At 52.7% G+C, this 27,992-nt stretch overlaps 1 protein-coding gene across 1 annotated transcript in view; it reads left to right on the top strand.

Moving 5' to 3' along the window:
* The window catches only part of SDK1 (sidekick cell adhesion molecule 1), a gene marked incomplete at its 5' end in the record, with an annotated part of 846,211 nt that overhangs the window by 609,104 nt on the left and 209,115 nt on the right, over positions 1-27,992 (top strand). The window contains 6 exons of the mRNA XM_082645911.1: positions 6,427-6,510; positions 9,887-10,081; positions 12,690-12,806; positions 13,936-14,103; positions 16,046-16,148; positions 18,989-19,165. Coding sequence (XP_082502037.1) covers positions 6,427-6,510; positions 9,887-10,081; positions 12,690-12,806; positions 13,936-14,103; positions 16,046-16,148; positions 18,989-19,165 — 844 coding nt within the window. The remainder of the gene's footprint in view (positions 1-6,426; positions 6,511-9,886; positions 10,082-12,689; positions 12,807-13,935; positions 14,104-16,045; positions 16,149-18,988; positions 19,166-27,992) is intronic.

Here is a 27,992-nt window from a genome sequence, read left to right as displayed (position 1 = left end):
TTGCACACGCGACTCTCCACCCAGTGGGGCAAGCGGCCTCCTGGGCTTGGCGGTCCACGGTCCCCTCCACCTGCCCTGCGGGGAGTCTGTGGCTGTTGCTTCACCGCTCGTTTCCTTACCTGCCCACACACTGCACACCCCACGTGATGAGACAGACGCCTCAGGGCCCATCTCCTGACTGCGTTCTCTGGCCACTGGAGCCAGGGCTGCCCCTGGGTGAGGCCAGGGCACCCGCCATGGGGCAGGTTGGAAGTGCTGGCACCACACCCCCTGGCGTGCGTTAGTCCAGCACCACAGGGACTGGAGGATCATCAGCCAAGCTTCCTCACCCCTGAGGTGGGGGTGTAATTTGGAGGCTGTGGTCTTCACTGGCCTCCAGAGTTTCCCAGCGGGGTAAGCTCAGTCACCTACAGGGGGGGCTACCTTGGTAACGGGCTCGTTTTCAGCTGGCCTCCCGCCCGCCTGCTTGTGTTCCCATGACCTCCCAAATAAACCACTGGCAGGGAACCCTGTCTCAGGTCTGCTTCTTAGGGAGGCCCACCCAAGACTTGGACCGGCGCCCTTCAGACCCCTGAGCACCTGTGCTTAGGATGAATGGCCTTGCCCGCCCGGGTCCCACCTTACCTGCCTTGTGGATCTGCGCGTCCCTCAGGACTCCCTCAGTCGTCACCACTTGCCTCTGTGACCTCTCAGACTCTTCACCAGGCAGAGAGTGACGCTGTCCCAGCTGTTGTCCTACAGAGAGTGGACACTCTAGAGGGTCACTGATGCTCCATGCGTGATGGAACAGGCTCTGGAGACGGGACTGGGCCCAGGTTCTCACTGCACCACTTGCTGGCCTCTGTGGGCCTCAGCGTCCACGTCTGTGAAATGTGGACGCTGCAGAAGATGATTCCGGCTCGTATCGTGAGGATCATATGAAGTAACGGGCACGGAAGGACTGAAATGGCCGCTTTGGGAGCTGTTGGTAGGACTCCGCAGTGACACACGTCACCCTTAGTGCTTTACCTACAGCGGTGACATGACACATCTTCCACGCTTGCAGCCTCTGAAGTCAGCATGTGTCTCACAACCCACGGAAGCATTTCTTCTTTCTTGGTGTAAACAAAAACGATGATGCCTCTTACCAACGCTGCAACGTCTCAACCTCAGTGAAACACGACGGGTCCATCTCCCGTCCAGACTGACGGATCTGGTCCCACACACAGCACGGCCATGCATACGCGTGTCCTGCCCGAGGCGCGATGCCTCCTTCACCCCCCGCTCAGAAACTCGGGTGGGTGGGTATGACAGTTGTGCAGAGCTTTCTCTGTATACCTCAAGTCTATTCTGATTTTTTATACATATATCATGCAGAAACTCCAATATCTGAACTACTATTAAAATAACAAGTTACCTATAACACCTCTCTGCTGACAGCAGCGCCGCAACTGAGAAGTTGTTCTCCTAGAGCTGAGACGGAGCATCCTTCCTTCCTTCCTTGTTCTCTTCCTTCCTTCCCTCCACTCGACGCAGAAGTCTTTACCGAGTCGGCCCCCCCGATGCTGTGCTGGTCCCGGCATCCAGGGTCTTATGCGGAAGGCAGTCCCTTCACGCGGCAGTTAAGGTTCCCCACAGTGAGTGCTTAGACCCGCAGCAAGGCGGGGGGGCGTCAGGGGGCTCCCCTGGGATTGGCAGGAGAGGGGCTTTCACAGCAGTTCGGGCCAGAAGAGAATGTTGCAGGGAGCACAGTCCTCTCCTCATGGAGATTTACAGGGCACCTTCCTGGTAACTCGCTCACATCGGTTTAAGAAAAGCCTAAGACGTCTGTTTTTATAGTTGTCACAGACGACCCATAGTAGAAGCACCCAAGTTCATTATCGGCATCCGATCACCAACTGTAGGACTTATCCGTATGGCATCTTATCACTGATTAAAGCTCAGAAAAGAGCTATTACAGAACTGTTCCTTAAAGAAAAGGAAAAGTCGTGTGAGACAAACCTCAAACGATGCTGGGGTGATGTGCTCCTGGATGCAGCATCGGCAGCTCCTGGTGCCCCAAGATGAGCAGGAATTCTGTCTGGGGAGCAGGGTGTGAACTCTTCCATGCGCCGTCCAACTCCAGGCTCCCCCGCCGTCCTCTGCTTCTCCACTCACCCACCTGTCATTCACCAGTGCAGAGTGTGTGCCAGGCACCCAGCGGGAGCACCAGCCTGGGCGGCATGAAGACGAGTTGGATGCATCTCCGCCCCTGAAGGAGTCTCAGGGTCCTAAAGTCTGTGGGCGTCTCCTCTCTCTCTTCTCCAGTGGGCGGTTTCTAAGTGTCTTCTCAGAAATGATGGTAGGTGTTAAAACACAGAGATGACTAAGACACGCTCTTCCCTGAAGCAGCCTCCAGCGTGGTGGGCGCATCACACAGATGTGGGTCATCGGTCCCAAGGGGTACGTGTGTGGGGCAGACCCAGCCCGAGGAGGGCAGGGAGCCTCTGCAGGAGAAGGAACACGAGGACTGGCCTTGAAGATCGGTCTGAATTTGCCAACGAGGCAACTTGAGAAAGGCTAGTCCGCGGGGAGGAGCCAGGACCAGTGACGGCCTTTGTGTTGCTCTTGTGAGAAAGGACCACAAGCTCGACAGCTTAAGATAATACAGATGTGTCACCTCACGCTTCCCGGCCTCCCAAGGCTGCAACCAAGGCTGTGGCTAGGCTGGGTTCTTCTCCCGAGGCCCTGGGAGGATCCACTTCCCGGCTCACCCAGGGGCTACAGAACTCAGTTCATGCGGTTGTGGGGCTGGGCCTGTCTCCTTTCTGGCTGTTGGTGGGTCTTTCTCAGGTTCTGGAGGCAACCGGCGTCCCTGGCTATGGCCACCTTCGTCTCCAGAGCCAGCCGCGGGCCGGGTCCTCACACCACGGATCTCTGACCTCCCCTCCTGCCGTCGCTACCGCTGCCAGCTGGAGAAGGTTCTCTGCTTTTAGGGGTCCCTGTGATGAGACTGGGCCCGCCCAGCTGCTCTGAAATCATCTCCCCGTTTTTAGATCGATGGCCTCAGTCACGTCAGCAGAGTCCCCCCTGCCGCGTAGCGTAGCATGTTCACAGGTACCGGCGATTGGGGGTGGACATGTCCTGGGGGCATTCTGCCCACCCCAGTGGACAAAGGCACGCAAGCGTGGCCGACGGTGGCGAGTCAAGGGCACACCACGGGCTCTGCTGCTTCCCGAGACGGTCGCTCTGGGAGAAGGGCAGACGGCAGAGAGGGCATCTCCGGGCTGTGCCGTGAGCCGGGGTCGGGGGTGGATGGTGCAGGAGCCAGAGCCCAGCATCAAGGGCAGGAGAGCCTGAGGGATCCTAATTTGGGGGCTGCCTGGGAGGTACCCCTGCCTCAAGCTCTGAGGTCGGGGGACTGGAGGCTTGCTGTGCTGACTGGAGGAGCTGCCTGTGGCCCCCGGGGGATGTGGAGGACAGCCTGCATGGCTGGCCTGTTCTTAACATGCCAGTGTCACACGGGATGAGAACGTTTTCCTGACGGCTTCATATTGTTTCAAAAGAGGTGAAAGTGTTCGTTTCAGTCCCCGGTTTTATTGGCTGCAATTGCGATAAATCTTTAAAAGTCTAGTGTGCGCCTGCGTTGGCAGGGTACCCTTTCCAGACAGAGGTGTTGCTGATTAGCTAAGATGTACACTTGCCCTTTGAAGATTAAGTGGTTGAAAAGTCCGCGGCGGGGCTGACTCGTTCAGAGCAGGTTTTCCCCACCAGTCACCTCAGTCTTCCTTGGCTGATCCGCCCGGTACTTTCCCGCACTGTTCTCCTTATAGACAAGTATACGCGGAGGTAGCTGAGGGCGCAGCTGAGCTGGGCTGGGATGCGGGGTCAGCAGGGAGAAAGGTGGTAACGTGCGGGCGTGGGAGAGATGACGTTACCGTCGGAAGCCGCGTGGGTCTGTGAGGGCTTCGGCAGCCCCACGGCTGTGCTGAGCGCTCAGCACCTGGAAAACTTTCCGGAAAAGGCAGGAGAATCAGTAAATGAGTGAGCAGACCTGGCCTCCCTGGCCGCTGAAACTTGCCTGGGTGTCGGCTGCGGAGGAGACGGCCAGCGCTCGTCCAGCTCTGGCAGGCCGCCCGGCGGGACGCGCCCAGGGAGCCCGGCGGCTCTGAGCTCAGGGCCACAGAGGCTACGGAGCCGTGAGCCTGTGCCGGGCGCCCCGGGGAACTGGCCGGGCGGGGACGACAGCGCTAGCAGAGGAGTCGTCCCGAGCAGGCCCGGGGGTCCCTAAGGCACCTGCAGCCCCAGAGCCAGGCCTTCAGTCAGCTCGGTCCAGCCTCAGGTCACCATGTGAGGAGGGCCCATTGTCTCTGACCCTGGGAGCTTCCCCCCCAGCACTTGGGGAAGACCTGGGCGCTGCAGGGCGAGGGACAGCAGCACCGGGACGTCGGGCAGGGTGCCAGACAGCATCCGTAATCAGAGCCTCGGGAATTGTCTGGTCCTATAGACGTTGAGCATCTATAGGTATGGATTCTTCCCACCAAAGTGTGACTCCTCTTGGAAGAATCTCGAGGGAAGTATGCTGAGTGGAAAAAGCCAGTTCCAAAGGTTGCATACGGCATCATTCCATCTATATAACGTTCTTGAAAGGACAGAATTACAGAGATGGAGAGCAGATGCGTGGTTGCCAGAGGTTCAGGATGGGACCTTGGGGTGGGCATGGTTACAGAGGGCAGCGTGGAGGACCCTGGTGGCGGTGGGCCTGCTCTGCATCTTGACCGTGGTGTGGATGCACAGACCTGCACTGAGTCCTACACACGAGTACAACCAAGACTGGGGGGCGGGGAACGTTGAATACAATAGGCTACGTGTTTCACTGTCAGTATCTTGGTTGGACTATAGTTTCTGCAAGATGTCCCCGCTGAGGGGACACGAGGGATCTTTATTATTTATTACAAATACGTGGGACTCTCCAATGATCTCAAAATAAAATGTTTAAGAAAGGAAAACTGTAATCCGTCATAGCAGATGTTGCTGTTTTAACTTACTTCTTTTCCTTTCCCCTCACATCCCTTTAACCAGACCACAGGGGTAGATATCAACTTCAGCATTTGCTGATGAAAATGGGGCGTGACCTGCACACCAGGGCCTGGGCAGGGTGCAGCTGCTGTACAGTTAGAGCATAAGCAGCGTTGTCGTTGCTATGGATGAAGGAGACACGGCTGAATGTGCACGCGTGAGTGTGCACGCAGGAGTGTGCACGCGTGAGTGTGCACGCAGGAGTGTGCCGTGAAGACCAGCTTGAAAAAGAGACATGGAGTCTCTGCAGTATTTCTTGAGGCCTGGGCTCTACACACACACAACCAAGTGGAGAATCTGCCTCCGTCTAATGAATTTGCAGCCACGGCCTCAGCCAGATTGGTTCCTTCAGCAGATTGTTTCTGCTTGAGCGACGCAGGTAATTGCAGGATTGATACCTGACTGCTTCCAGGGAGGAACCTTCAGCCTCGTCTCCTTAATCATCTCCTTGAAATGCTAAGTTTTCATTTCTCTTTTTCGTCTTTTAGGTCCCACCCTGTTTTAAAGATATAGTCAATACAAGAGGCAGGCCAAGCTATAGTATCCACATTCAACACAATTACAGTGGAAATAAGCCACTCTGGAAGACAGCGCCCAGAAATTATCACAGAAAGTGAATCCAATGTCCCTTTGTTATCATGATAATGAAATCACTACTACCTTAATAGTCCTCGAACTTGGCCGTGCCACCGTTGAATTCCTGATGAATAAACTGAGAAAAATATTGCAGTTTAGTCTCCAAGGAAATTCATTGTTTAATACAACCACTGCTTTTTTTGCTGTTGAACAGGCGGGTGAGCAGGGAGTCTGGAGATACGCAAGTGGCTGGGTTTCCTTTGCTACTGAAGATGAATGAGAGGCCCATTTTCTTTCTTCTCTCAGCTATTATTTTGCATTCCACTGATGTATTAAATCTATATTTTGGAGAAGAAGAACTGCTAAGACTTTAAAAAATATGTTAATAGGCTGCCCTGTTCCCTGAAACAGGCCGGGTGCCTGTCTGTGGTGCTTTATTTGACGTGCTTCATGAGTTGTTGTTTAGTTTAGATACTGAAGCAAACTAGACTATAAAATACTGGGCTGTGAATATACACCTTTATGAACCTCACGGGATAGCCCTTCTAAAATGTGAATTAAGATATTCCATTATTCAAGCCCATAAACTGAAAAGTAGCCATTGCCCTGAGTAGTAATTTGCTTTCCAGAACCTTAGACTATAAATTGCCTTTGGCCTCTGCGTACCGAATTCTGAGTCTGTGTGCACGATGGTAACTAATGAAGTTTTCAAAAATAGTTTTTAAAAGGAGCTCAAACTCTTGTAGGCTGTAAGGGTCTTCTGAAATATACCTGTTTGGCTTACGGGCTGTTTTGGTTTTTTCTTGTTTAAAGAGCCACCGTATTTTACTGCGGAACCTGAGAGTCGGATTTTAGTGGAAGTAGAAGAAACCGTGGACATCGTGTGTGGAGCCATGGGTGAGTGTGGGAGCCATGGGTGAGTGCGGGAGCCACAGGGCAAGCAGCGACATGGTGGAGGAGCAGAAACGGCGTCTCCCGGGCAGAGCCGTCCTCTGGACAGCGACAGGTGGACTGTGATGATTAGAAACGGGGCCGTTGGCATAGAGTAGAACTCAGTTGCTGGGCATGTAACCTGCAAAGCAGGGACAATAATATTTACCCAAGGGAACAGCAAGGAAGCCTTAACCCTGTCCGTCCCAACAGAGAGAGATGAAGTCCTGTCCCCTTGACTCCCTTCAGAGGCTCTGATTCTGTAAGAACGTGACCCCTAAGACTTGGGGCAGGAAGTTCATTCTCATCCGTGGGGTGAGCGGGACTGGTGACCACGCCCACTCGAGAGAAGAGAGATTGTTTCAACTTCTTGGATAGGAAATCTTCTATTTTTCCACCCTTTCAGCTTTGAGTCGACTTTTCCTTTGTTACTCAGGGAATTCTACCTGTCGTCCCGAGCCTTGACCCCCCTCGTTGTCCCCTGTTCCCATGTCGTGTCCAACATGCAAGTAGTCACACTAAACGCCCCGACAGAGACAGGCTCTCTGCGGCAATTTCATAAACAAAACTTCACGAGTCCTCTGGAGATCGTCCAGTAAGGAAAAGGCCCCTTAATGTTAACACCTGTTCATCTTAAGGGTGGGGTTTTTCTTCTAAGAGCTTGGCGGGTGAGGATTCCTAACAATTCTGTGAATCTTCAGGACAGCTGCGTAAGAGGGAGATCCTTACGTCCCTCTATACATGGGAAAACACCCCTTAAGAAGCAAAGCTAAGTAACGCACTCAAGGTGCAGTCAGGACAATGAAGGAGACATCTTCAGCTCCGCCCGCGGTCCGGCACCGGGGCCTTGCTCACTGAGCCCTGGACAGGCAGCCTGCCTCGGGCCACGTGTTGATGGAGACGGGATCCAAACCCACAGGCACCAGCTCCAAAGCCAGTGCTTAGGCCTGGACCCTGAGAGCCAAGGCCCTGGGACTCGGAACAGATACCACCGATCTGCAGGTCACTTTCCATTTCTGGGAAGGAGTGGGAGTGCCGCTCAGGACAGTGCAGAGGGTCAGCGTAGAGAGGGGCGCCCGGCCAAGAGGCCCGTCCCCTCCCCCCATCCACTGAGCCTCTGCCACAGCTGCCCCCGCCCAGAAGAGTCATTTCCTTAGTGGTTCTGGTTCCCAGTCCCGCCAGCCCCCGGGGTGCAGCCTCCATCCCTGCCCTGCTTCTCTTCTCCACTGCTGGGGCTCAGGGTGGGAGGAGACGGGAATGAGAAGAGTCCTGTGAATTCCAAGTGAAAATCTTTGCCCTATTGTGGCTGCATTGTTCTCTCCTCTCTGTGAACACCAGCTTTTTAAGGCCAACAACTCTGTGAACGTGAAGCTACAAAATATTTAGAGTGCTTATATTTTAGAAACGAGAATCTACAATACTGTGGGGATAAGATTTCTGTTTATGACATTAAATTGCCCCAAAATAGAAATACTCCTAGTTCCCCTATATACTAACAATTATTTTTCAGTAAATGACAGCGTTAGGCTCTCCTCTTGACAAGAGGTTGCTTTTCTGGCATGATATCTGTAGAGTAAACTGCTTGTTAAGTACACGCTTATAAATATACACCGAACGGGTCTTTCAGCCTTGCATCGCCGTCATATAATTGACCTCTTTCTTTTGATAATGCAACTAGCAGCATGCGAAGTGGTTATTCTTTATGAAAGCTACATCCTGTACTTGCTATTATGAGATTTTACGTAGATTGCTTATGCTTTTACCTTGTTACGGTTTTTTTTTAATTTCCTGATTTAATGAAAAGTGACAGGCAACATAATTTAGGCAAAGAACAGAATCTGAGAATACATTCTCTTGAAATATTCCATGACATTAACTTTACTTACTAAAGAAGACATACCTACATAGCATCTTAAGTCAAGGGATTTGGGTGTGCCTTTCAGCATGAATCACATCAAGATATTTTATTTAAATTCATTTTCTATTTAGGGAAACTGAGGCACAGCGCCATCTGAGATCTAGAAATAAGCCCAGGCGTTCTGCACTTCCCACAGGGCCACAGCAAACACACTGTGCCCCCCAGAGCCCAGAGCTCTTGTCTTGAGTGCCATGGTCTTGTTCCCTGGACGGGCCCTCTTGTCTACCCTCCCTGGGTAACCTGACCCTGCTCAGGTTTAGGAGGAAGGAGAACGGAAGCAGTCTTCCCTCAGCTGGCTCCCCAAGGCTCCCGGAAAAGCCACCAAGAGGAGGAGCCCAGTGTGTCCCACGCAGCGAGGCCACCAGGACATAGTGCATCATCGCCTGGTTACCTGCACTGACCACACCCATTTGGGGGACGAGCAACAGAGGTCCTCGTGCTCCTGGGCTGAGGACAGTCCCTTCATTGGCAACCTGGGTTCGGCCCCAGTGACCTTGTCCGCTGCACACGCCCCATCCGACCCCAGCCTCAGCCTCCTTCCAGGTGGCGAGACCGTGAGCAACTCCAGTCTCACGGCCTGGAGGCCTAGGTCTGCCCTGTAACATCATCAGGATGAGGAGGGGCACCCAGGAGGGGCAGCTGGGCACTGAGCCTCAGCGTGACCCTAGCCCTCTTGGTCGAAGTCTTGGCCGTGATCTCGGCTCACTCCGCTCTTGGGTACGGGGTCGGGGGCACCCTGCACCCTCCTCCCCATCTGCTGCACCCGCGCTGGTCTCGGGGGCCAAGGTGACTTTTCCTGCAGCCACAGCTTGGACCTCTCGTGTCTCCCCAGCCTGAACCAGATGCATCTCCTGTGCTTATTCCTTTACCTAACCAGTTGCTGCCCCAGCACCGCGCGCTAGCGGGTGGTCAGCGATATCCCGCTCCTTAGACGGAGCTGTTGCCAAGGCGGTGCGCGTTAGCACTGCCCTTAGTTGTGATGTTGGGCGGTGCTATCTGCTGAGCGCGCGCCATGGGCCGGGCCCCAGGAGCCGCCTTTGAGGTCGCTGTGACCCTTGTTCCCTGCAGGGACAAGGTGGGGTTCAGTGCCCTGCTGAATGGCACAGTCTCCGCCCTGGTGACCCTTCCCTGAGCCCGAGCGGCAGAGGCAGAGACCTTCCTCCCAACCCTGCCTGAGGTCAGTCACAGCCAGAACCATCTGGACAAGAGCACAGGCCGTGGGAAGAGCCGGAAGGGTCTGCAGCTGCCCCACACCGCCCCCGTCGGGCCTCTCCCTCCCCATCTTCACCTACGATGAGAAAAATGACGCCTCACAGGGTGCTTGGAGCGACGACTAGATGAGAAAACGCCCGTTGAAATACTGCCGTTTAGTCCTCACGTAAGGAATTCTCGAAGCTTAATGATTTTTGTTGCACTTCTGCGCAGGGGCCCCTCTTCCCACCCTCCGGTGGTTCAAGGACGCGGTCTCCATCAACGAGCTCCAGAACCCTCGATACCAAGTGCTGTCAAGTGGAGGCCTGCGTGTCCAGAAGCTGCGTCCGGAGGACTCAGGAATCTTCCAGTGCTTCGCCAGTAACGAGGGCGGGGAGGTCCAGACCTACACCTACCTGGACGTCACCAGTGAGTACTACCCCCCGCAGAGCCGGCCTTCCCAGTCCTCGCCCCATGGACATGTCAGGAAACGCTAGTGTCTGTTCAGCCCGAGCACCCCTGTCCCGGGCGCTCTCCCTGGCCCTCTGGAGCCTTGATCTTCCCAGCACTTGAACACACTGCTTTGTTGAGACATAGGAACAAACTCCCCATTTTTCTGGACAAAACTGGAAAGACTGTTAAGTGAACAGCTCATCCCTAGTCTTTTTCTTTGGATCTTTTTTCCATTTTTTATATTCATTCTCTATTTTAGTTTTATTGAACAATTGTAGTTCTTATGTGACTTTTTTTATTGTCCCAGTAACAGAAATACTTTGGCACTCTGAAAAACAAAGTAAAGGTAAAGGTTTTTATTATATTTGTGGGTTTTCTCTTGAATTTCCCATAGTCGTAATGTTGTTCTTCTAAAACGAAGTAGAATTTAGTGACTAGGGAACTCTACCTTTCACGTCTGCCCTTTTGGAAGCAAAATGCTGAGAGCCATTGGAGAAAGCAAACTGGTCAGCGTGGGCATGGCCCGTGGCTCTCGTCAGCCAGAAGTAGGAAGGGACCAACGCAATCCTGAAATATTCACGCGTATGTTTTGGTAAACTAGGGGTCATTTCCTCCAGTCTTGGCCGGGGGTCAAATTTCCCCTCCGTTGTGGAGCATAGGAAACCAGTATCACTTCAAGCAGCAGAAATAATACAGGGGACTTAAGCCAGAAACTGAGTTTTGATCAATTAGAATTATTTAAGTCTGTTAGGAATAGTGGGGCAGGATGTTGTAGGGCACGGATGGGCAAGCTTTTTCTGTAAAAAACCAGATGGTGCCTGTTTTCGCCTTTGAAGGACTTGGTTTCTGTTGCTACCCCTCACCTTGCTGTCGTAGCCTGCAGGCAGCACAGACGATCCTGAGCAAACGTGGCTATTCCACAGAACTCCATTTACGAAAGCAGGGACAGGCTGGATTTGGCCCAGGCTGGTGGTTTGCAGACCCTGCTCTCGGGGGAGACCCAGGGCAGATCACCTGATTTCTCTCAGCCTCAGTTTTCTTTTCAAAATGGAACCAACCCAGCCCAGTTCACAGGGTTCTTAGGAGGATCGGTTTGGAAATTTAAATGAAAGTGCTACTTAACCTGGTTACCATGACAACCGGAGAGTGAACCAATAAATGCGTGTAATGATAATGCTGCCTATCTGTTCTGTAAGTACAGGGTTTGGCAAAATGGATTTTTTTTTAATTAAAGTACTTTTAATGAAAGAAAAATAGTGTGTAAAACAATCAATATTTATTCGTTCACTTAACAGACGTTTCTTGAGCCTCTGTGTCAGTTACTCTGGGCCCGTGAGGCTCGGGGACAGAGCTAGGAGGATGCTGTGAAGAAGAGGCTCTCGTGCTTCCAGGACGGAGGGTCCTGGGGGAGGGGAAAGGTGGCAGAGGGCGGGGGCCCTACAGGGGACGACCAGGCGAGGCCCACAGCGGCCAGGGAGGCTCCGCGCAAGGGCGGGTGCAGCGGGGCGGCTTCTCTGCGATGAGAGGGCTCTTACTGCAGCTGAGGCCTGCGGGTGGGGAGGAGGCTGCCCTGCAGAGCCTTGGAGAGCTGCGTGCCACGGTGGAGGTGCCCGAAAGATGCGTGGAGGGACAGGCCGGCCCAGGTGTGTGCGGGCACACAGGGGGCGAGCGGGGCCTTCGCGGCTCTGAGGTGGGCACTGGCCGGGCGTCGTCTGAAGCTTTCAGAGGGCCTCCGCACCTGGTGTGGGGGGACAATGAGGGGACGAGCAGAAGAGACCAGTCGGGGGGCCCCCGTGTCGTCCAGGGGTTCACAGCAGAGGTGGACGCCCAGCGGGGAGGGAGGGCAGAGGCAGGCGGCTGCCCTGGGGTCCACTGGGCCTGCCCGCTTCTGCCCTGGGGGCATTGGCCCAGGCACCCCAGGGACCCCTAGACAGGATTTGGGCGATGCAGGTCACGGCTGGGACTCAGGGGTTCTGGCTTAACCTTTTGCAAAGTTGTTTGGAGTCAGCGGAGTCCTGCCCGAAGCCGGCCCGAGCTGCCGCTGTCTTCCTGGGTCTGACTCAGGGCCGCTGGAAGCCGGAGGCCCGGGCGGTCCCCCGTGAACAGGAAGACCCAACGCTCCCCCCAGGAATTCTTCTCTGAAGCCCTTGGAATCTGGTTATTTTAACTTTCAGAACGGATCCTAGGAAGTGTCAAAGTGTCATCTTCAGGACGATGTAGGATATTCAGACACTAGCTTTTTCCTTTTTCTTTACATAATGAAAGCAGCTTGTTTGATTTATCTAAATAAACATCTCTCTTCTCTTTAACGTTGGTCGAAAACAGTTCTTCCTGCTTTTCCCCACTTGTGTGTCCATCACGTCACGAGACCGTATTTCTCTTTAGGCTGTAAACAAAGATAGGTGATTCCTGGGAGACGGGTAGTGGAGGGTAGTAGTCTTCCTGAAAGGTTTTCATTTTTTAGCGCTCAGTTATCTCTGTGATTAGTTCTGTAAAAGCCCAGGTGGATGACTCCACCAGGCTGGCTTGAGCGTTTCCGAGGGGCGACGCGCTGAGTATTTCACTGTTCACCTCCTCTGCCTAGATGTCGCCCCAGCCTTCACCCAGCTTCCGGCGGACACCACGGTTACTGACGGGACGACAGCCGTCCTGAGCTGCGAGGTGTCCGGGGCTCCCAGGCCGGCCATCGCGTGGAGGAGAGGTAGGCGCTCGCACATGCTGCAGGGCGCGGCCGACGCAGGAAGTGAGCCCGGCGGCCCCGCGTCGTGTTGGCTATTCTCGCTCATTCGTTCGGTAAAGAGTAAAAAACCATTGACTGAGCACCCACCAGGGGCCGATGCTAGGGGCACGGGGAGGGTCAGACGAGCAAGACCCCGTAAGCTCTGTGCAGCTCACAGCCTAGAAGAGGAAGCACGTTTCTGTACACCGTGCGAAGGCCGCTTTCCTCCGTCAAGCCCTTCACCGGGTGCCCCGGGCCTGACGGGCTCTGGGTTTCAGCTGCAGCTTCCCCTTTGTGACTGAAGGAGCGCTTCCGTGGTAATATTCACAGTTAAGACTACATCCGCCTTCATTTCTGAGAAACTGCTCTAGCACAGGGTCGCTCGCATCCTCCGCAGTTTGACGGGTGTGGCTCTCTTAATCCGAAGTTTCAGTTCCTGTGAAGAGTGGTGTCACAACTTGGGTTCTTTGCAGCTGCCCTGCAGCCCTGTCTACACATTGAGCACACCTGCCACTAAACAAACAGCACGCACAGTCTGTCCTTAAGAAACCGCGGCTGAGGTGGGTTCATCCTCCTAGAGGAACGGGTCATGCTTAGTGGACTGTATCTGGGTGAAACTTCAAAACTTACATCTGTTTTCACTCCCAGAAAACCACTCGGTGGCTTCCCAACTCTCAGAGGTATGACTCGTGCACTGGGGCCATGGCTTATGAAGATCCGGGAAGCTACAGATTAATCAGAAAAAAGGGTTCTTTCATTTTATATAGTTTCTTTTTGTCTTTCCTGATTTAGAATGTAATAATGGCTTTAGAGAGAAATTTTTCAAATGCATACACATATAAAGAAAACTCAGAATCAGTCACCCAAAGGAAACAGTCACATACATGGATCATAATTTGTCTAACCACATCTCTCAATATTGGACGATTAGATGTTCTTGGTTTCTGTTATTCTAATTAACGCTAAAGCAAACTGCTTTGGTTACTTTTGTGCATAAAGTTTCCACTTTCTTCTGATTACTTCCTCACGTTATTTTCCTGGGTGCGGCCAGAGCATTACCTTCTGTCGAACGTGGCAGTTCTCACGTTGCTATTTCGTCTGTCGTCCTCAGGAAACCACATTCTGGCCAGCGGCTCTGTGCGGATTCCCAGGTTCATGCTCCTTGAGTCTGGGGGTCTGCAGATCACCCCTGTCTTAATCCAGGATGCTGGCAACTACACCTGCCGTGCCGCCAACTCCGAGGGCTCCCTGAACGCGTCTGCCACGCTCACCGTGTGGAGTAAGGACCACAGCCCCTGTGGAGCTTTCTGTTAACAATGGTTTAATCAGCGAGTCATCTGCGCCCGGGGGTGTCAATATATGCCCTTGGACTCGCTAATCCAGTCAAAGGACAATCATTATTTTTACAACTAATTTGGAGAACTCTGTTGAGTAATTAATTTTTCAGCTTCTAAAAGAATAATTAGAAAATGTATTCAAAGATTTAATGGGGACGTTTCAGGAGAGATAAGAGATTAACTTTTTAACCTCAGTAGAGTAGGGATATTACCCCCCAAAACTAGCTCAAATAAAAAAAAACTGATGGGTTGGCTAATCTTATAAGCATCACATAAGAAAAGTGGACCAAGAATGAAAATCCCAGAGAAAGCATTTTTTCTATACTATCATTATAGCCAACTAAAACATTCCTCATGTATTAAATATGGATGTTTCCTGTATGTTAGGAGTGAACTGAAGGATCTTTGTGGTTCCTCCAGCTTTTGTTTCTCTTTATTTTATCTACAACACAGGTTTCTGAAATGCAGAGTAAATTGTTTTCCAGAACATAAGGATTGGGTTACCAAGTATTTAGCTTCACTGGCTGATAAACTTTTCTCTCTCTGCTTCATCCATATCTATATTACTAAAAAATTATTGTTCAAAAAAGCAAGAGACAGTCAGTGCTCACTAACACATTTTTGTAAAGGCATGTATATGAGGAGAGAAATTTTTAACTTGCCTGAGTGAATATTTTGTTAAAATACCATCCTTGAGGAAAAACTAAATTGTTGTGCTTTATTTCACATCTGCTTAGCGTTTCCTATGATATAGTTGGTGTCCGCTTTGATACGTGACCCTTTCTCGTTTATTAGGTGTTCTAAAAATATCACAAGTTTTAAAGGAATGAATCCAAATCCTCCCAATATTGTTAGCACTGAAAAAGAGGTTTTGTTCCATTTGGTGGTCTGTTCTATCAACCACATCTGATTCATCCAGTGTCCCCAAAAATTAACCATAAATTTAAAAGCTTGTGGAAAACTGATGCCTGCATCTCTGTAGGTCACTCACCGGAAAATTTTGTGGATCTGCTGAGATTCAAAATTATAATAGCACTAGGCTGGTTGGTGCAGTGCTGTGTGGCCTGCAGGGGTCTTCCCAGGCATCAGCTACTCTGTTCTGTCCCAGCGTGAGTGATAGCAGCACCCCCTTTCATAGACAAGACAACTAAGAAGCTCAGAGGCGTTTCTCTGGATGCCCCCCTGGTAAGCCGTCAGGCTGGGCCCTGAACCCAGTCTCATGGCTCCAAGTTCCGTCTCCTTTCCTGCTGCCAGAGCAGCGCCCTCCTGAGAGGTGTGCAGCGTGGGGACACACACCACAGGGCCGTCTCCAGGGCCTTGGCTCTGGCAGCTGTGGAGTGTCAGGCGGCCGCAGGGCTGGACGACCTTGCAGGCCTGCACGTGGCACCAGGCCCCGCTGCTTACTGGCCCTGTGGCATCAGGCAAGACCCTGTACTTCCTGATCACTGGGAAAAGCATTATCACAACTCTCACAAGACTGTTGTGAGGATCAAGTAAAACAGCGTAAATGAAAGCACTTTGCAAAGTCATGACGTGCTGTGTAGACAGTAGAAATTACCAGAATGTTGATAATCTTGGGAAAGAATCCAGGGTGTAGAACCTGGTAAGCGTCTGCATACGATCTTCCTTCTTTTTTCCTTCTGGAGTGTCCGAGGTCTGGGGGTGACCTGAGACGGGCTGGGGGAGGCCTGTCTCCCTTAGCTGGGAGGCAGACAGGCTTGCTTTCAATTCCCTGAATGTTTCTGGGTGCTTCCATGTGCACTGGTTTTGCCGGGCTAAGAGAAAACTAGGAGGTTTTGATGTCAGATGACCAATCCGTCACCCCCGAGGGAGGAAACACTCAGGCACGTAATCTTGTCTGAGTCACAACTTGTGTCTTTCCAGATCGAACGTCCATCGTGAACCCTCCGGAGGACCGCGTGGTGATTAAGGGGACCACGGCCACACTGCACTGTGGGACCACCCACGACCCCCGCACTTCTCTCCGGTCAGCTCGGTCAATTACAACGTTTGGGGCTCATTAGTATTCTGGGAGCTGGGGAACTGAAGTAGAGATGAAAAGGGAGAATTTCAGGAACTTTGATTCCAGCCACAGATCCCTGATTATAGCATCTTACAGTTCTGGGCTCCATCATTAATCACACAAATCCCATTTTCCACTCCAGCCTTATGTATTATTTACAGTGAGCTATGTTCCACTTCATGACTTCAATACGGCTTTTCATGATTTTTCCGCCAAGGTTAATACACTATCTGTAAAACGTACTTGTCAGAGGCTGATACTTAATGAGAGAAAAATCCAGAGGGATCGAATGGGATTTCAGCAGTGTTTGTGCTGGGGCTGTGCTAGCCTCGAGGGGTTTTCTCTACTCCAAGGATGGCTCCACTGTGTAATGGGGAGAGGGAATTCCGCACGGAAGAAAGGCATCTGTGGTTATCTAACACACTTAGAGGAAACTGCGGGGAACCAGGGGGCCCAGAGGACGTGAAGGTCCACGAAGTGGGTGGTGACACCTGTCTTTGTTTGACTCGGACAGGGACGGTCATGATGAAGAACGTGACAGCCCAGGTAGACACGGCGGCAGCAGACACAGCTGGCTGTCGGTGGCGAGCTTCTTCCCAAAGGGCTGCCACTTTCAGAATAGTTTTTAATTTTCAGAACCAGCCTTGAAAATGAATCTAGAAAGAAAGATGCAGTCATCCCAGTATTTTCACTCTGGCCTTAGCCCCAAAGGCATGCAGTTAGCCAAATGATAGAATCAAGATGCCCTCCTTCTTTCTGGAACATTTCACGCTGAGCAGAGGGAGGTGGCTGTCGATGTTTATATACGTTACTAACCGGATCCGGAGACTAAGCTGTTTCCTCACTCTTCTTGGGCAGGTGTTTGACAAATCGTGAATTTCCCCATCTCTACCTGTCTCTCTGGAGTTTCCCCAGAGCTCAGAAACCAAGTTTGCTTTCGTTACAAGAACGTTGAATGCAAAACAAAGAAACAAAAGCCAACAAGTTAGAGATTACGTGGAGAATTCTAGGATCCTAGGAAAGAATTCATTGGTTTCTAAAGGACTTGGGGGTGTCACCGAACAAAGGACAAATGAGCCAGTTTTCTGCTACCCTAAGGGCACACCAGAAACCCCCCTCAGATCCTTGTGGTTTTCTTGTAGCTTCTTTAGTGTGATTAGACAGACAGAATCGGAGCTTCCTTCCTGAGAAGGAATTAGGCTGCTCACTCTGGGGCACCGCTTGTCCTGGGTTCCTTTACCCCCAGGAGCACCTGGCCCTACGGGATACTGGCCGCCGAATGCTGCTCCCCAAGTGAGCGGCTGATTCACTTCCTTCTGGTGGAGACGATCCTGCTCCGTCTGGGGGTCACTGCAGAGGAGCAGTCTGTGCTCTGTGTGCATTGAGCCCTTAAAGAACTGGGTGCGTTCTGGACATCCAGTCCAGTACTTTGGAAAGGGAAGCCAGCACTTTGATCTCATCCAGCCGTGACTAGTGAGGGGCTGGACAGGCTCTTAGTGGGGTCTACATTTGAAAAGAAAAATGTGCTAAAATGTCATAAAGAGTTAAAAGAGAAAGAAGTGTAGTTTTAAGGACAGTCTGCCAGAATGGTTGGATTTTCTAAAAAACATTTTTATTTATATTATATTAAATTATATTATTTATTTATGGTTGCACCGGCTCTTAGTTGCAGCACGTGTGCTCCTTAGTTGCGGCCGGCAGGCTCCTTAGTTGCGGCATGCGAACTCTTAGTTGCGGCATGTGGGATCTAGTTCCCTGATCAGGGATCAAACTCACATCCCCTGCATTGGAAGACGGATCCTTAACCACTCTGCGACCAGGGAAGTCCCCAGCATGGTTGGATTTTAAGAAAACGTGTACGGGGACACCCTAGGGACCTTGCCCCCTGCCCAGGCTACACTCTTGTACCCCAGGGACCTTCCTGCAGGAGCAGGAGGTACAGTTGCAGTGGTGACACGGGTGGTCAGGAGCCCTCAGACTCCCCGTCCTGAACCCAAAAACAGACGAATGTCTGCACTTGTCTTTTTTTTTGTTGTTGTTGCGGTACGCGGGCCTCTCACTGTTGTGGCCTCTCACGTGTGGAGCACAGGCTCTGGACGTGCAGGCTCAGTGGCCATGGCTCACGGGCCCAGCCGCTCCGCGGCATGTGGGATCCTCCCGGACCAGGGCACGAACCCGTGTCCCCTGCATCGGCAGGCGGACTCTCAACCTCTGCACCACCAGGGAAGCCCCTGCACTTGTCTTTTTGTCCTGTTTTAACTTCAGCATCTATCTTTGTATTGTGACCAAGACATCTGGTCACTTTCCTTTTTTTTTTTAAGATATAATTCACATAGTGTTAAATATCACCCTTTTAAGAGCACAGTTCGGCGGGTTTTACTGTACTCACAAGGTCATCGGTTGCTTGCTTTTTTTTTTTTAATAAATTTATTTATTTATGGCTGTGTTGGGTCTTCGTTGCTGTGCGCGGGCTTTCTCTAGTTGTGGCGAGCAGGGGCTACTCTTCCTTGTGGTGCGCGGGCTTCTCATTGCGGTGGCTTCTCTTGTAGCAGAGCACGGGCTCTACGCGCACAGGCTTCAGTAGTTGTGGCACACGGGCTCAGTAGTCATGGCGCACGGGCTTAGTAGTTGCTCCGCGGCATGTGGGATCTTCCCGGAATAGGGCTCGAACCCGTGTTGCCTGCATTGGCAGGCGGATTCTTAACCACTGCACCACCAGGGAAGCCCCAGTTGCTTGCTTTTTAACAGACAGGGAAGGATCAGCAACCGGGGTCCTAACTCAGGACTCTCTGCTTGACCCACAGCTACGTGTGGAAGAAGGACAACGTGACCATCACCCCATCTGGCAGCTCCAGGATTGTGGTGGAGAAGGACGGGTCCCTCCTCATTAGCCAGACGTGGTCGGGCGACATTGGAGACTACACCTGTGGCGTCATCTCTGAGGGCGGGAACGACTCCAGGACAGCCCGCCTGGAGGTGATGTGAGTATCAAGGCTGCTCCGTGTTCACAGGGTCAGCCCTCCCCCACGTGACCGTCGCGTAACACGCATGATGGGTCGCGAGCCAGCAGTCAGAGGCCACCGCCTTGGGCCTCAGGCGCGTACACGTACAGGCGTGGGGTTTTTTGGTAACCTTAAAATGAGAATGTGTTCAGCCTCGGTTTAGATGGTTTAATTATTAGGTTTCCTCCTCATTGATCCCTTTTATCACCTTCTCCACACTGAGCCCATATCGTTGTAGACTGTCTCCCACACCATGTGTAAGTAACAGCAGGTCCACTTTTCCAAGTGATGCCCGTCAGAACTTCCGATCAGTGTCGGGTTGGCCCAGTTCCCAGGAAAGCCAGCGGCCTCTCTGTGGGCAAACACGCACTTCCTGTTATGTCCGCTGAACTCCTGGGGGTAGCGAGCAGCCGCTGAACTCCTGGGGGTAGCGAGCAGCCGCTGAACTCCCGGGGGTAGCGAGCAGCCGCTGAACTCCTGGGGGTAGCGAGCAGCCGCTGAACTCCCGGGGGTAGCGAGCAGCCGCTGAACTCCTGGGGGTAGCGAGCAGCCGCTGAACTCCCGGGGGTAGCGAGCAGCCGCTGAACTCCCGGGGGTAGCGAGCAGCCGCTGAACTCCCGGGGGTAGCGAGCAGCCGCTGAACTCCCGGGGGTAGCGAGCAGCCGCTGAACTCCTGGGGGTAGCGAGCAGCCGCTGAACTCCTGGGGGTAGCGAGCAGCCGCTGAACTCCCGGGGGTAGCGAGCAGCCGCTGAACTCCTGGGGGTAGCAAGCAGCCGCCCGTTCCCTCTCCCTGGGCCTTCCTTGGGGTGGGGGCCATGGGAGCCCTGGTTGCATCCGCCTCTGTGCTCCGAGCTCATCCTCCTACAGCTCCCTCTCCTCACGGGCAGGAAGCTGAAAAGCCTGCTGACCCAGTGTGTTTTTCCGACATGTATTTATCTGCTTTTTAAAAATGTTGCCCCCCAAAAATGTTCCCCCAGCCCATACGCACAGAAGTAAAACCCGAAACTAGAGAAGCAGGGCAGGGCTGGCCGGGCAGCAGCCTGCTCTGGTCGACAGGGGCACGCTGGCCATCAGGAAAGGCCTTTGAGAGGATGGAGAGGTCTTTCTCACTGGGCTCTGCCCACTGCGATCCAGGAAGGCTTCTAGAGGCAAAAATCATTCCCTGAAATAGGCTGCGGACACTCTGAGTACAGGGGCGTGTCTCATTTGCCTTTGAATCCCCAGGCCCTGGCCGAGGGAATTAAAAAGGAAAAAGAAAAACGCTTGCCCGGTGCTGCACCCAGGGCCCCCATGTTTGTTGCACACATACCTGAACAAGCAGCTCTCCGCCAGCCCGTGCATGGGATTTGAAGGGTTAATGACGGGCAGCTGCTAGTCCAGAAAGGCCGGCTGTTGGATCTGCGGAACCTGGGAGAGCGCCGTTCTACCTCCAGGATGGCCTCTCCCCAGGATGACCTTGTTCTCCGCAGAGGTTAGTCACCTGTCGTGATCAAAGGTCACCCAGTTGCCTTTCAGCCCTAGAGGACCAGTGGGGGTCTCCCCACCCTGCCTCTCGCCACTGGACCCGCTGACCCTGGGCTCTTCCTGCCCTCCTGGGCCCCCGGGCCCCCATCCAGGGCACCTCAGCCTCTGCCGCCTCCACGGCTTGGCCTGGCTCTTCTGTCACCTCGCCCTGAAGGGTGCGCCCCTCCTCTGGGAATCAGCGCAGGATCCCCTCCTGCCCCCGGGATGCAGGCTGTGTCTCCCGGGCTTCCCAGCACCCGCTCCGCCCTCGTCAGCACCGGTCACGCAGGCGACTTCTTCCCTCTTGAAGTAGAAGGGTGGCACAGTTCTGCATTTTGAGTGCCTGGCAGTGTCTGGCATACCTTAGGCGTTCAATAAATACACGTTGGTTGGTTGAATGAATGTGTGTTTGTTGCAGGCCCCCGGCGACCCTCCCGGACATCCCACTCACACCCCTCACCTTCCCTTAGATGCTCACGTGCCCTGGGCTCCCCCCACCGTTGAGAGCTGGATGGCCAACCCTTGCTCAGCTCTGATCGGCCGCCTTTCCTCCTCCATCCGTAGCTCACGTGGGGATCTTTTTAAAAATTGCTGATGATGTTGGCATCCATGACCAGTGAATTCACATAATGCTCTGTGCTATTCACAATTTCTAACTACCTTTGAGAACTCTTAGATCATCCATCATTGGTACCACATAAATAAGTGTTAGCATTTCATAAAGACTCTCAGCAAAAGCCAAATTGTGTGCTTCCAATATAGTGAACTCTTTCTCTTCTGCACAATGTTTATGTTCTACTGATTTGCACATCTCCCCTACTATTTGCTTATTTGATTTCCTCTAAGTAAAATACATTTTTCAGCAAATGTTGCTGCATCTATAAAGTAATAGGCTTTGTGTCATGGTAAAACACCTCATCTCTAAATATAGAAATACTTGCAGATTCGTGATTCAAACCACTTTAGGTACAACTGGTTACAGAGCTGATTTGGAAGACAGCGGTTCCTTGTGAATTGTTGGTATAATAAACACTCCACTCTTCCAAATTGGAATGAATGGGGAAGGTTGTAGGTTAGAGCACAGTGTATCTTTACATCCGATAAGGTCTTAACTCTGAGACATCAGTGTTGACGAGAGCAATAGCGACCATCACAGCTCAGGATTGTAGGGTCTTCTGCGCTTCTCGGAGAACTTACACACCCAGCCCAGTGACATTTCCCTGACTCACTCAGATGACAACAACAAAAAATCTCCCATTGCAAGAGTGACTGAGAGGTACTTATGGCTAAATAGAGTCCTTCCGAAGAGCCTGAAAGCCTGCTTCCCCAGCCTCCCCACTTGAGTTAAAAGCTACTTTGTTAAATGTAGAAATTAGGAGCGTCGCAAGTGGGCTTTTCAGAAGCAGGCCGCCTGCTGGCAGCTCTCCTGTTGGTTTGCTCGGTAGTTGGTGCTGTGCCAGCCGGGGGCGGGGGGGGGCACCATGCGGGCGAAAGCCACAGTCCCCGCAGGGTCACCGGCTCTCCGGAGCGATGCTGGCCTGGAGACCCCTCCCCAGTTCTCACTGACTCTGTGACTTTGGGCAGGTCACCTCACACCTCAGTCTCAGTTTTCTCACCTGTAAACTGGGCACGTTGCCATTTACCTTAAAGGGTGGCGGTGAGGTTTGGGTGGACCGCTGTTTGTAAATCCTGGCTGGGAGCCTAGCTTAGGGCAGACACTCAATCAGTCACAGCTCTTACCGTTCCTCACCATCTTATAAAAAATGTTCCTCTTTTCATCCGCGGCACCCTCTCCCCATCACCCAGGGCCAGGAAGTTTCTCTCTTTCATCCTCTGACACACTAGGTGTGTCTGTCTGCTGCGGAGCCAGCCCTCTGTGCATGGAACGGCGCCAGGTGCATAGCAGGTGCCCCATCAGTGTCTGAGGAAGCCCTGCTCCACTTACCAGGTTGAAATGGGTTTGGGATTTGGTACCGCCGAGGAGGACTAATTTCTGAGGGGTCTGCCTCATCCCCTCCCTGAGAGGAGAGGCGTCTGCAATTCCAGAGGGTCTCCTTATGCGTCTGGTAAATTAACAACACACGGTCATTAACGCCGGTCACCGGTTGTGTTAGCTGTCTCTCCTGCTAGTTTGCTAGGGCCTTACAGGAAGGAACTGGTTCTGAGGTGACTCCGGACCCCCAAAGCTTCTTGCTGTGAGGGACCAGGATTGATTGTTAATCATTTAAAGACTCAATTAGCATTGCATCTTTCCTTCTGAGATCAGAGACTAATTCTTCTGAGCCTGGAGTACAGAGAAAACCCTGATTTACTGAGCGACTGGAAGACTTGGACCCAGAGGCAGTGGGAGGGGTTTCTTTCAATAAAACCACTTCCAACAAAGCCATAATAAGGAGCAAACAATTTAATACCATCTCTTGGGAGTTATCAGGCCCCCGTCGCCTTCATCCTCAGAGTGAAGTCAGAGAAGAAAAGGTGTCATTTGTGCGTTAGAGGGACAGCGCTTTTACGTAGGAAATATTTACCCAATCCTCTCCCACCAGAGCAGCTCCCCACGGCCACCACTGTCCCAACTGCCTTCTCTCGAGCCTCTCCCCAAGCCGTTCCTCTCAAACACACCTCGCTTCATGGCCGTCCCCTACAGCCCAGGTTTTGTTGTTGTTAATTTCTGATATTATGGTGGTGTCATTTTCCTGATGGTGATTTCTCTTTAAATCACCAAGTGACAGCACTGGCCTCGTCCCCCTTGTCCCTGTTGTTCTCAGAGCCTTTCAGCTGTCGCCCTGTCTGAAAATCACTGTCTGTGAGTCACTGGCTGATCATTTATCTCCTTTCAGACTTGGCGGAGACGGTGCCAGGACACAATCTCCCGCTATTAGATGAGCTTCTCTGAGATGGATTCAGAATATATTAAAGCCTCATTTATCGGCTATTGATGGGTTAGTCAAGTATCTCACAAAGCTTAATTTTCCAGATAACCGAAACATCATTTAAAGAAATAGTGTACGTTTCCAATGCATATTAAAAAGTTCTTTGCATTGTGAAACAGGTAATATTGGACACGAGGTACGCTAGAGGGAATTTCCATGGAGGAGAGAGGCTGGAACTAGGGGGAAAAAAATCTAAATTTCCTTCCAACTCTGAGTCCTGTGATGTCTGTAAAGAACACACTCTGCGTGGGCCATCCTCCAGGGGCGACCGTGGACTCTTGGGGCAGCAGTGGACGAGGGCTCGTTATTTCTAGCTGCATCACGGACAGCGATGTCCTTGGGCACCACTGGGCTTTAGATCTCGGTTCCTGTTCTAAACGTCTCAAGGCCACTTTGCCTTTTACGTTCCTAAGTCTCGGCAATCTTTTTAACAGTCTTTCCTCACCCTCCACACCGAGCTCAGGGCTGCCATTGTCGCTGTTCAGTGTGCCTACTTCTGGCGTGCCCTGTGGCATTCTCCTTGGTGGCTTTTCAGTGCTGGGAGGGGGGACATCAGAAACCACTCTTCCCAGACTCACACCCTTGGTGAGCATCAAGCTCTGAGGGCTGGACAGAGGGACTTGCCTAAGCTGGCTCCAGGGACTTCCTGAGCTCAGGCCTGGATGGGAGGCTGCTGTGGAGTCACCTGTAGATGTGGAGCAGTGAGCAGCCCACCGTCTGCAAAGCTCTCCAGCCTCAAGGAAAGAGCTGTCCACTCACCTGTCGGATCGGTCATTGCTAAGTGAGTGTGCCCTCATGTAGGCCGAGAAGCATGATCTGAAATCGAGTGTAGACCCTGGGTTTTCCTGGCTGTGGGAATTTGACCACTGGATCTCGCGGAGCCCCAGGACAGAGATGTGTGCAGAGGTGCAGAGAGGCGCTGGTTGCTCCGGGCCGCAGGGTGACGCTCTTCCTGCCCAGGAGGAGGCTGTCCCTCCCGCCCGCCTCCCGTCCAGCCCATCCATCCTCAAGGACAAGAAGGCCGCTCTGCAAGGCCTGTCCCGAGCCAGCTACCCGCCCCACCTGTGGCTGTCGTGTGTCCCGCGGACCCCAGCTGCGCCAGCCATGGCCACCTGTCTCCTCTACCCTCTCACCAGCTCCTGTTCGTGGTCTGTCCTCCTGACTGTTGCAGAGCCCATGATCTGACATTTCGTCTCCAGGACACTTCCTGAGGAGCCGCCCTTGGCGTCCCAGCTCCAGGCCCGGAAAGTCAGTGTCACACAGATAAGCCGGAAGTTTCTAACCCAGGCATCGCCTACCTGCCTTCCTCCATGACCCAGTGCAGGCCCTGCGCTCCCAGCGGTGGCCCCAGAACTCCCCCTGGTCTTACCTGGGCTCTAACCTCCTCCACGAGGTGGTCCCACTGCAGGCCGGCTCTGCGTGCAGCCCGGCTGGTCCCAAGCCGCCCTGTGGCACTCACTCTCGGCTGCCCCGTGCTGTCCCGCCGGGCACGGGCCTTGCACTCCTGGCTGTGAGCTCCGGGAGGCCAGGGCTGTGGCCCCCACCCCGAGTCCCCGCCCCGCAGCGGGCTGGGGGAGGGCTGTTTGCTCCCCCGTCCTCCCCCGTGTGGGTCAGTGTGTCCACTCTCCCCACGCTGCACAGCGCGAGGCTCCGGGCCTGACGTCGCTGATGCGGGAGTGCGGAGAGGAAAAGAGGCCGCGTAGAGGAGGGAGCAGGTCCTCCATCGAACACGCGCCGTGGGCCCCGCGCCTGTCAGGCTTCACCATATTTCTTCAACTGAAAAAGCTACAGACTGCAGAGGGAGTCAAGGGGTAGACGTGATTCGTTCTGCTCAAAAGTTAGTCGAGGGCAAGAGGGAGGCCCAGGAAGTCTTCACAGAGGAGAGACTGAGCGTCGGAGCTCTGGAGGCTGAGCTGGATTTTCCGGCACAGGTGGGAACGGCCTGGCTCAGGGAGCTGCGAGTCGTTGGTGATGGCCTTGGTCACGGCTGGGCAGTTCCACGCACCCGGTGTGGGGACGGAGCTCATGAGCGTGGAGGGGGAGCTGCAGAGGGTGCAGGGGTGTGGTGCGACCCCAACAGTGCCGAGGGTTCCAAGCGGCCCGAGTACGACGGCTCTGGGAGGGCTGGTGGGTGGGCAGAGCAGAGGGTCTGGCGCGTGGGCCTTTCTGAGGTCCAGCAGGTAGGACTCAGTGACTCATGAGATGCCTGTGTGCCGGGTGGACAGTGGATGGAGTAGAGATCCTGGAGCGTAACCACCGACGGGAAGGAGGGATGGGCAGAGAAGATCACTGGTTCTGGCAGGAGGAAAGATTCGTGACTGACTGCTAACCTGGAGGCAGCCCTCTGGAGTGTTTTAGTGGAATCTCTTCCTGGAGGCTGTAAGGGGCCACTCAGGACCCCCCAGCGTCTCGTCCGCATCACGCAGGTCTTTTCAGGCTCGTGGGTTCTTCATCTGCTTCCAAGGCCTCAGCTCACCTGCACGTCTCTCCTCCTGACTTAGAAGTGAGACCGTGGTGGCCCTCAGGGGGCCTCTTTGAGCACGGCCAGTGACCACACGTAGAAAACGGCCCGGACCCCAACCACCCTTGTCAGCCTGCTAAGTTAACCTTCCTCATGTCAGAAAATCTTCCATTTCAGGGCAAGTCCTTACAGCGCAGTTCTGGCACTGAGTGCCTGGAGTTAGCAGAGACCCCACAGGTGAAGGGCACTGTCCCCAGCAAGACTGTCCTCACTCCAGCGCCAGCCGCTCGCTCCAGGGCTCACAGGCCCCCGTGCTCCTGACAGACTCACTCCCCTGTCAGCGCAGTAACTCCCTAGAGCAACCACCAGAGCTCAGCTAAATGCTTATTTAGTATCTCAGTTTTATCATAAAGAGTAAAAATCAGAACCAGACAAATGAGGAGATGCACAGGGCATGGAATGGGAGGGTCCCAAGCACAAAGCTCGTGTCCTCAGGACACATCACCCTCCCGGTACATACATGTCTGATCACTGACCAGGACACTCAGCTGAGCTTGGTGTCCAGTTCTTATGGGGTTTTATTACGTGGTCATGACTGAATCCTTGACCACGTGATTGAACTCCTTCTCCAGCGCCCACCCCTCCACTTCCCGGGGAATCAGAAGGTCAGGCTGATGTCACTGTCTCAGAGCCCCAGCCCTCTGATACATGGTTGGTCTCTCCAGCGCGTATACCCCCTTCCTGGAACTATGCAGGGGCCCCCCAACGAGCGACCTTTAGCACAAACTCAGGTGTGGCCTGAGGGGCCCACCATGATTAGCAAAGACACTCCTGTCACTCAGGAAATTCCAACGGTTTACTTCCATCCCGGGACAAAGAACAAACTTGTCTTATTTGGAAATATTTATCCAAGTTTATTCTTAGTTTGTTTTCAGGTGGGACTGCTTCAACAACTTTGGTTTGGTTTGTTTCAGAACAAACCAATTCCAACAGGAAATGGGGAGAAGTAGAAAAGATGTTTTCATCCTGGCATTTTCTTCATATTGGCCTTCATTGGAAATCCAAGGGAGGTTCCATTATTGGAGAACTCAGACAGAAATAACAGCTCAGGACTTCCCTGGTGGCACAGTGGTTAAGAATCTGCCTGCCAATGCAGGGGTCACAGGTTTGAGCCGTGGTCCGGGATGATCCCACATGCTGCAGAGCAATAAGCCCGTGTGCCACAACTACTGAGCCTGCATGCTACAGCTACTGAAGCCTGTGCCTAGAAGCCCGTGCTCCGCAACAAGAGAAGCCACCACAATGAGAAGCTGGCACACCACAACGAAGAGTAGCCCCCGCTCGCCGCAACTAGAGGAAGCCTGCACACAGCAATGAAGACCCAACACAGCCAAATAAATAAATAAATAAATAAATAAATATTTTAAAAAAGTAAATACAGTAAACTGATTTTTTTTAAAAAGCCACTAAAAAAAAAAAGAAAAGTTCCTTTTCTGATTTAAAGCTTAATTCACAAAGAGAAAACAAGACAACATTTCAAGCTCAAGTTTATTCTTTATTGTACTGATATATGATTTAAAGTTGCAGTTTGGCTGAATGGATACAAAAACAAGACCCATATATATGCTGTGTACAAGAGACCCACTTCAGACCTAGGGACACATACAGACTGAAAGGGGATGGAAAAATATATTCCATGCAAATGGAAATCAAAAGAAAGCTGGAGTAGTAATTCTCATATCAGGGCAAAATAGACTTTAAAATAAAGACTATTACAAGAGACAAAGGACACTGCACAATAATCAAGTGATCAAGAAGAAGATATAACAATTGTAAATATTTATGTACCAACATAGGAGCACCTCAATACATGAGGCAAATGCTAACAGCCATAAAAGGGGAAATCGACAG

Source organism: Mesoplodon mirus (genome assembly GCF_964341445.2).
Source record: "Mesoplodon mirus genome assembly, chromosome: 15".
NCBI classification, from domain to species: Eukaryota; Metazoa; Chordata; class Mammalia; order Artiodactyla; family Ziphiidae; genus Mesoplodon; species Mesoplodon mirus.
This window is presented reverse-complemented; position numbering and strand designations above follow the sequence as displayed.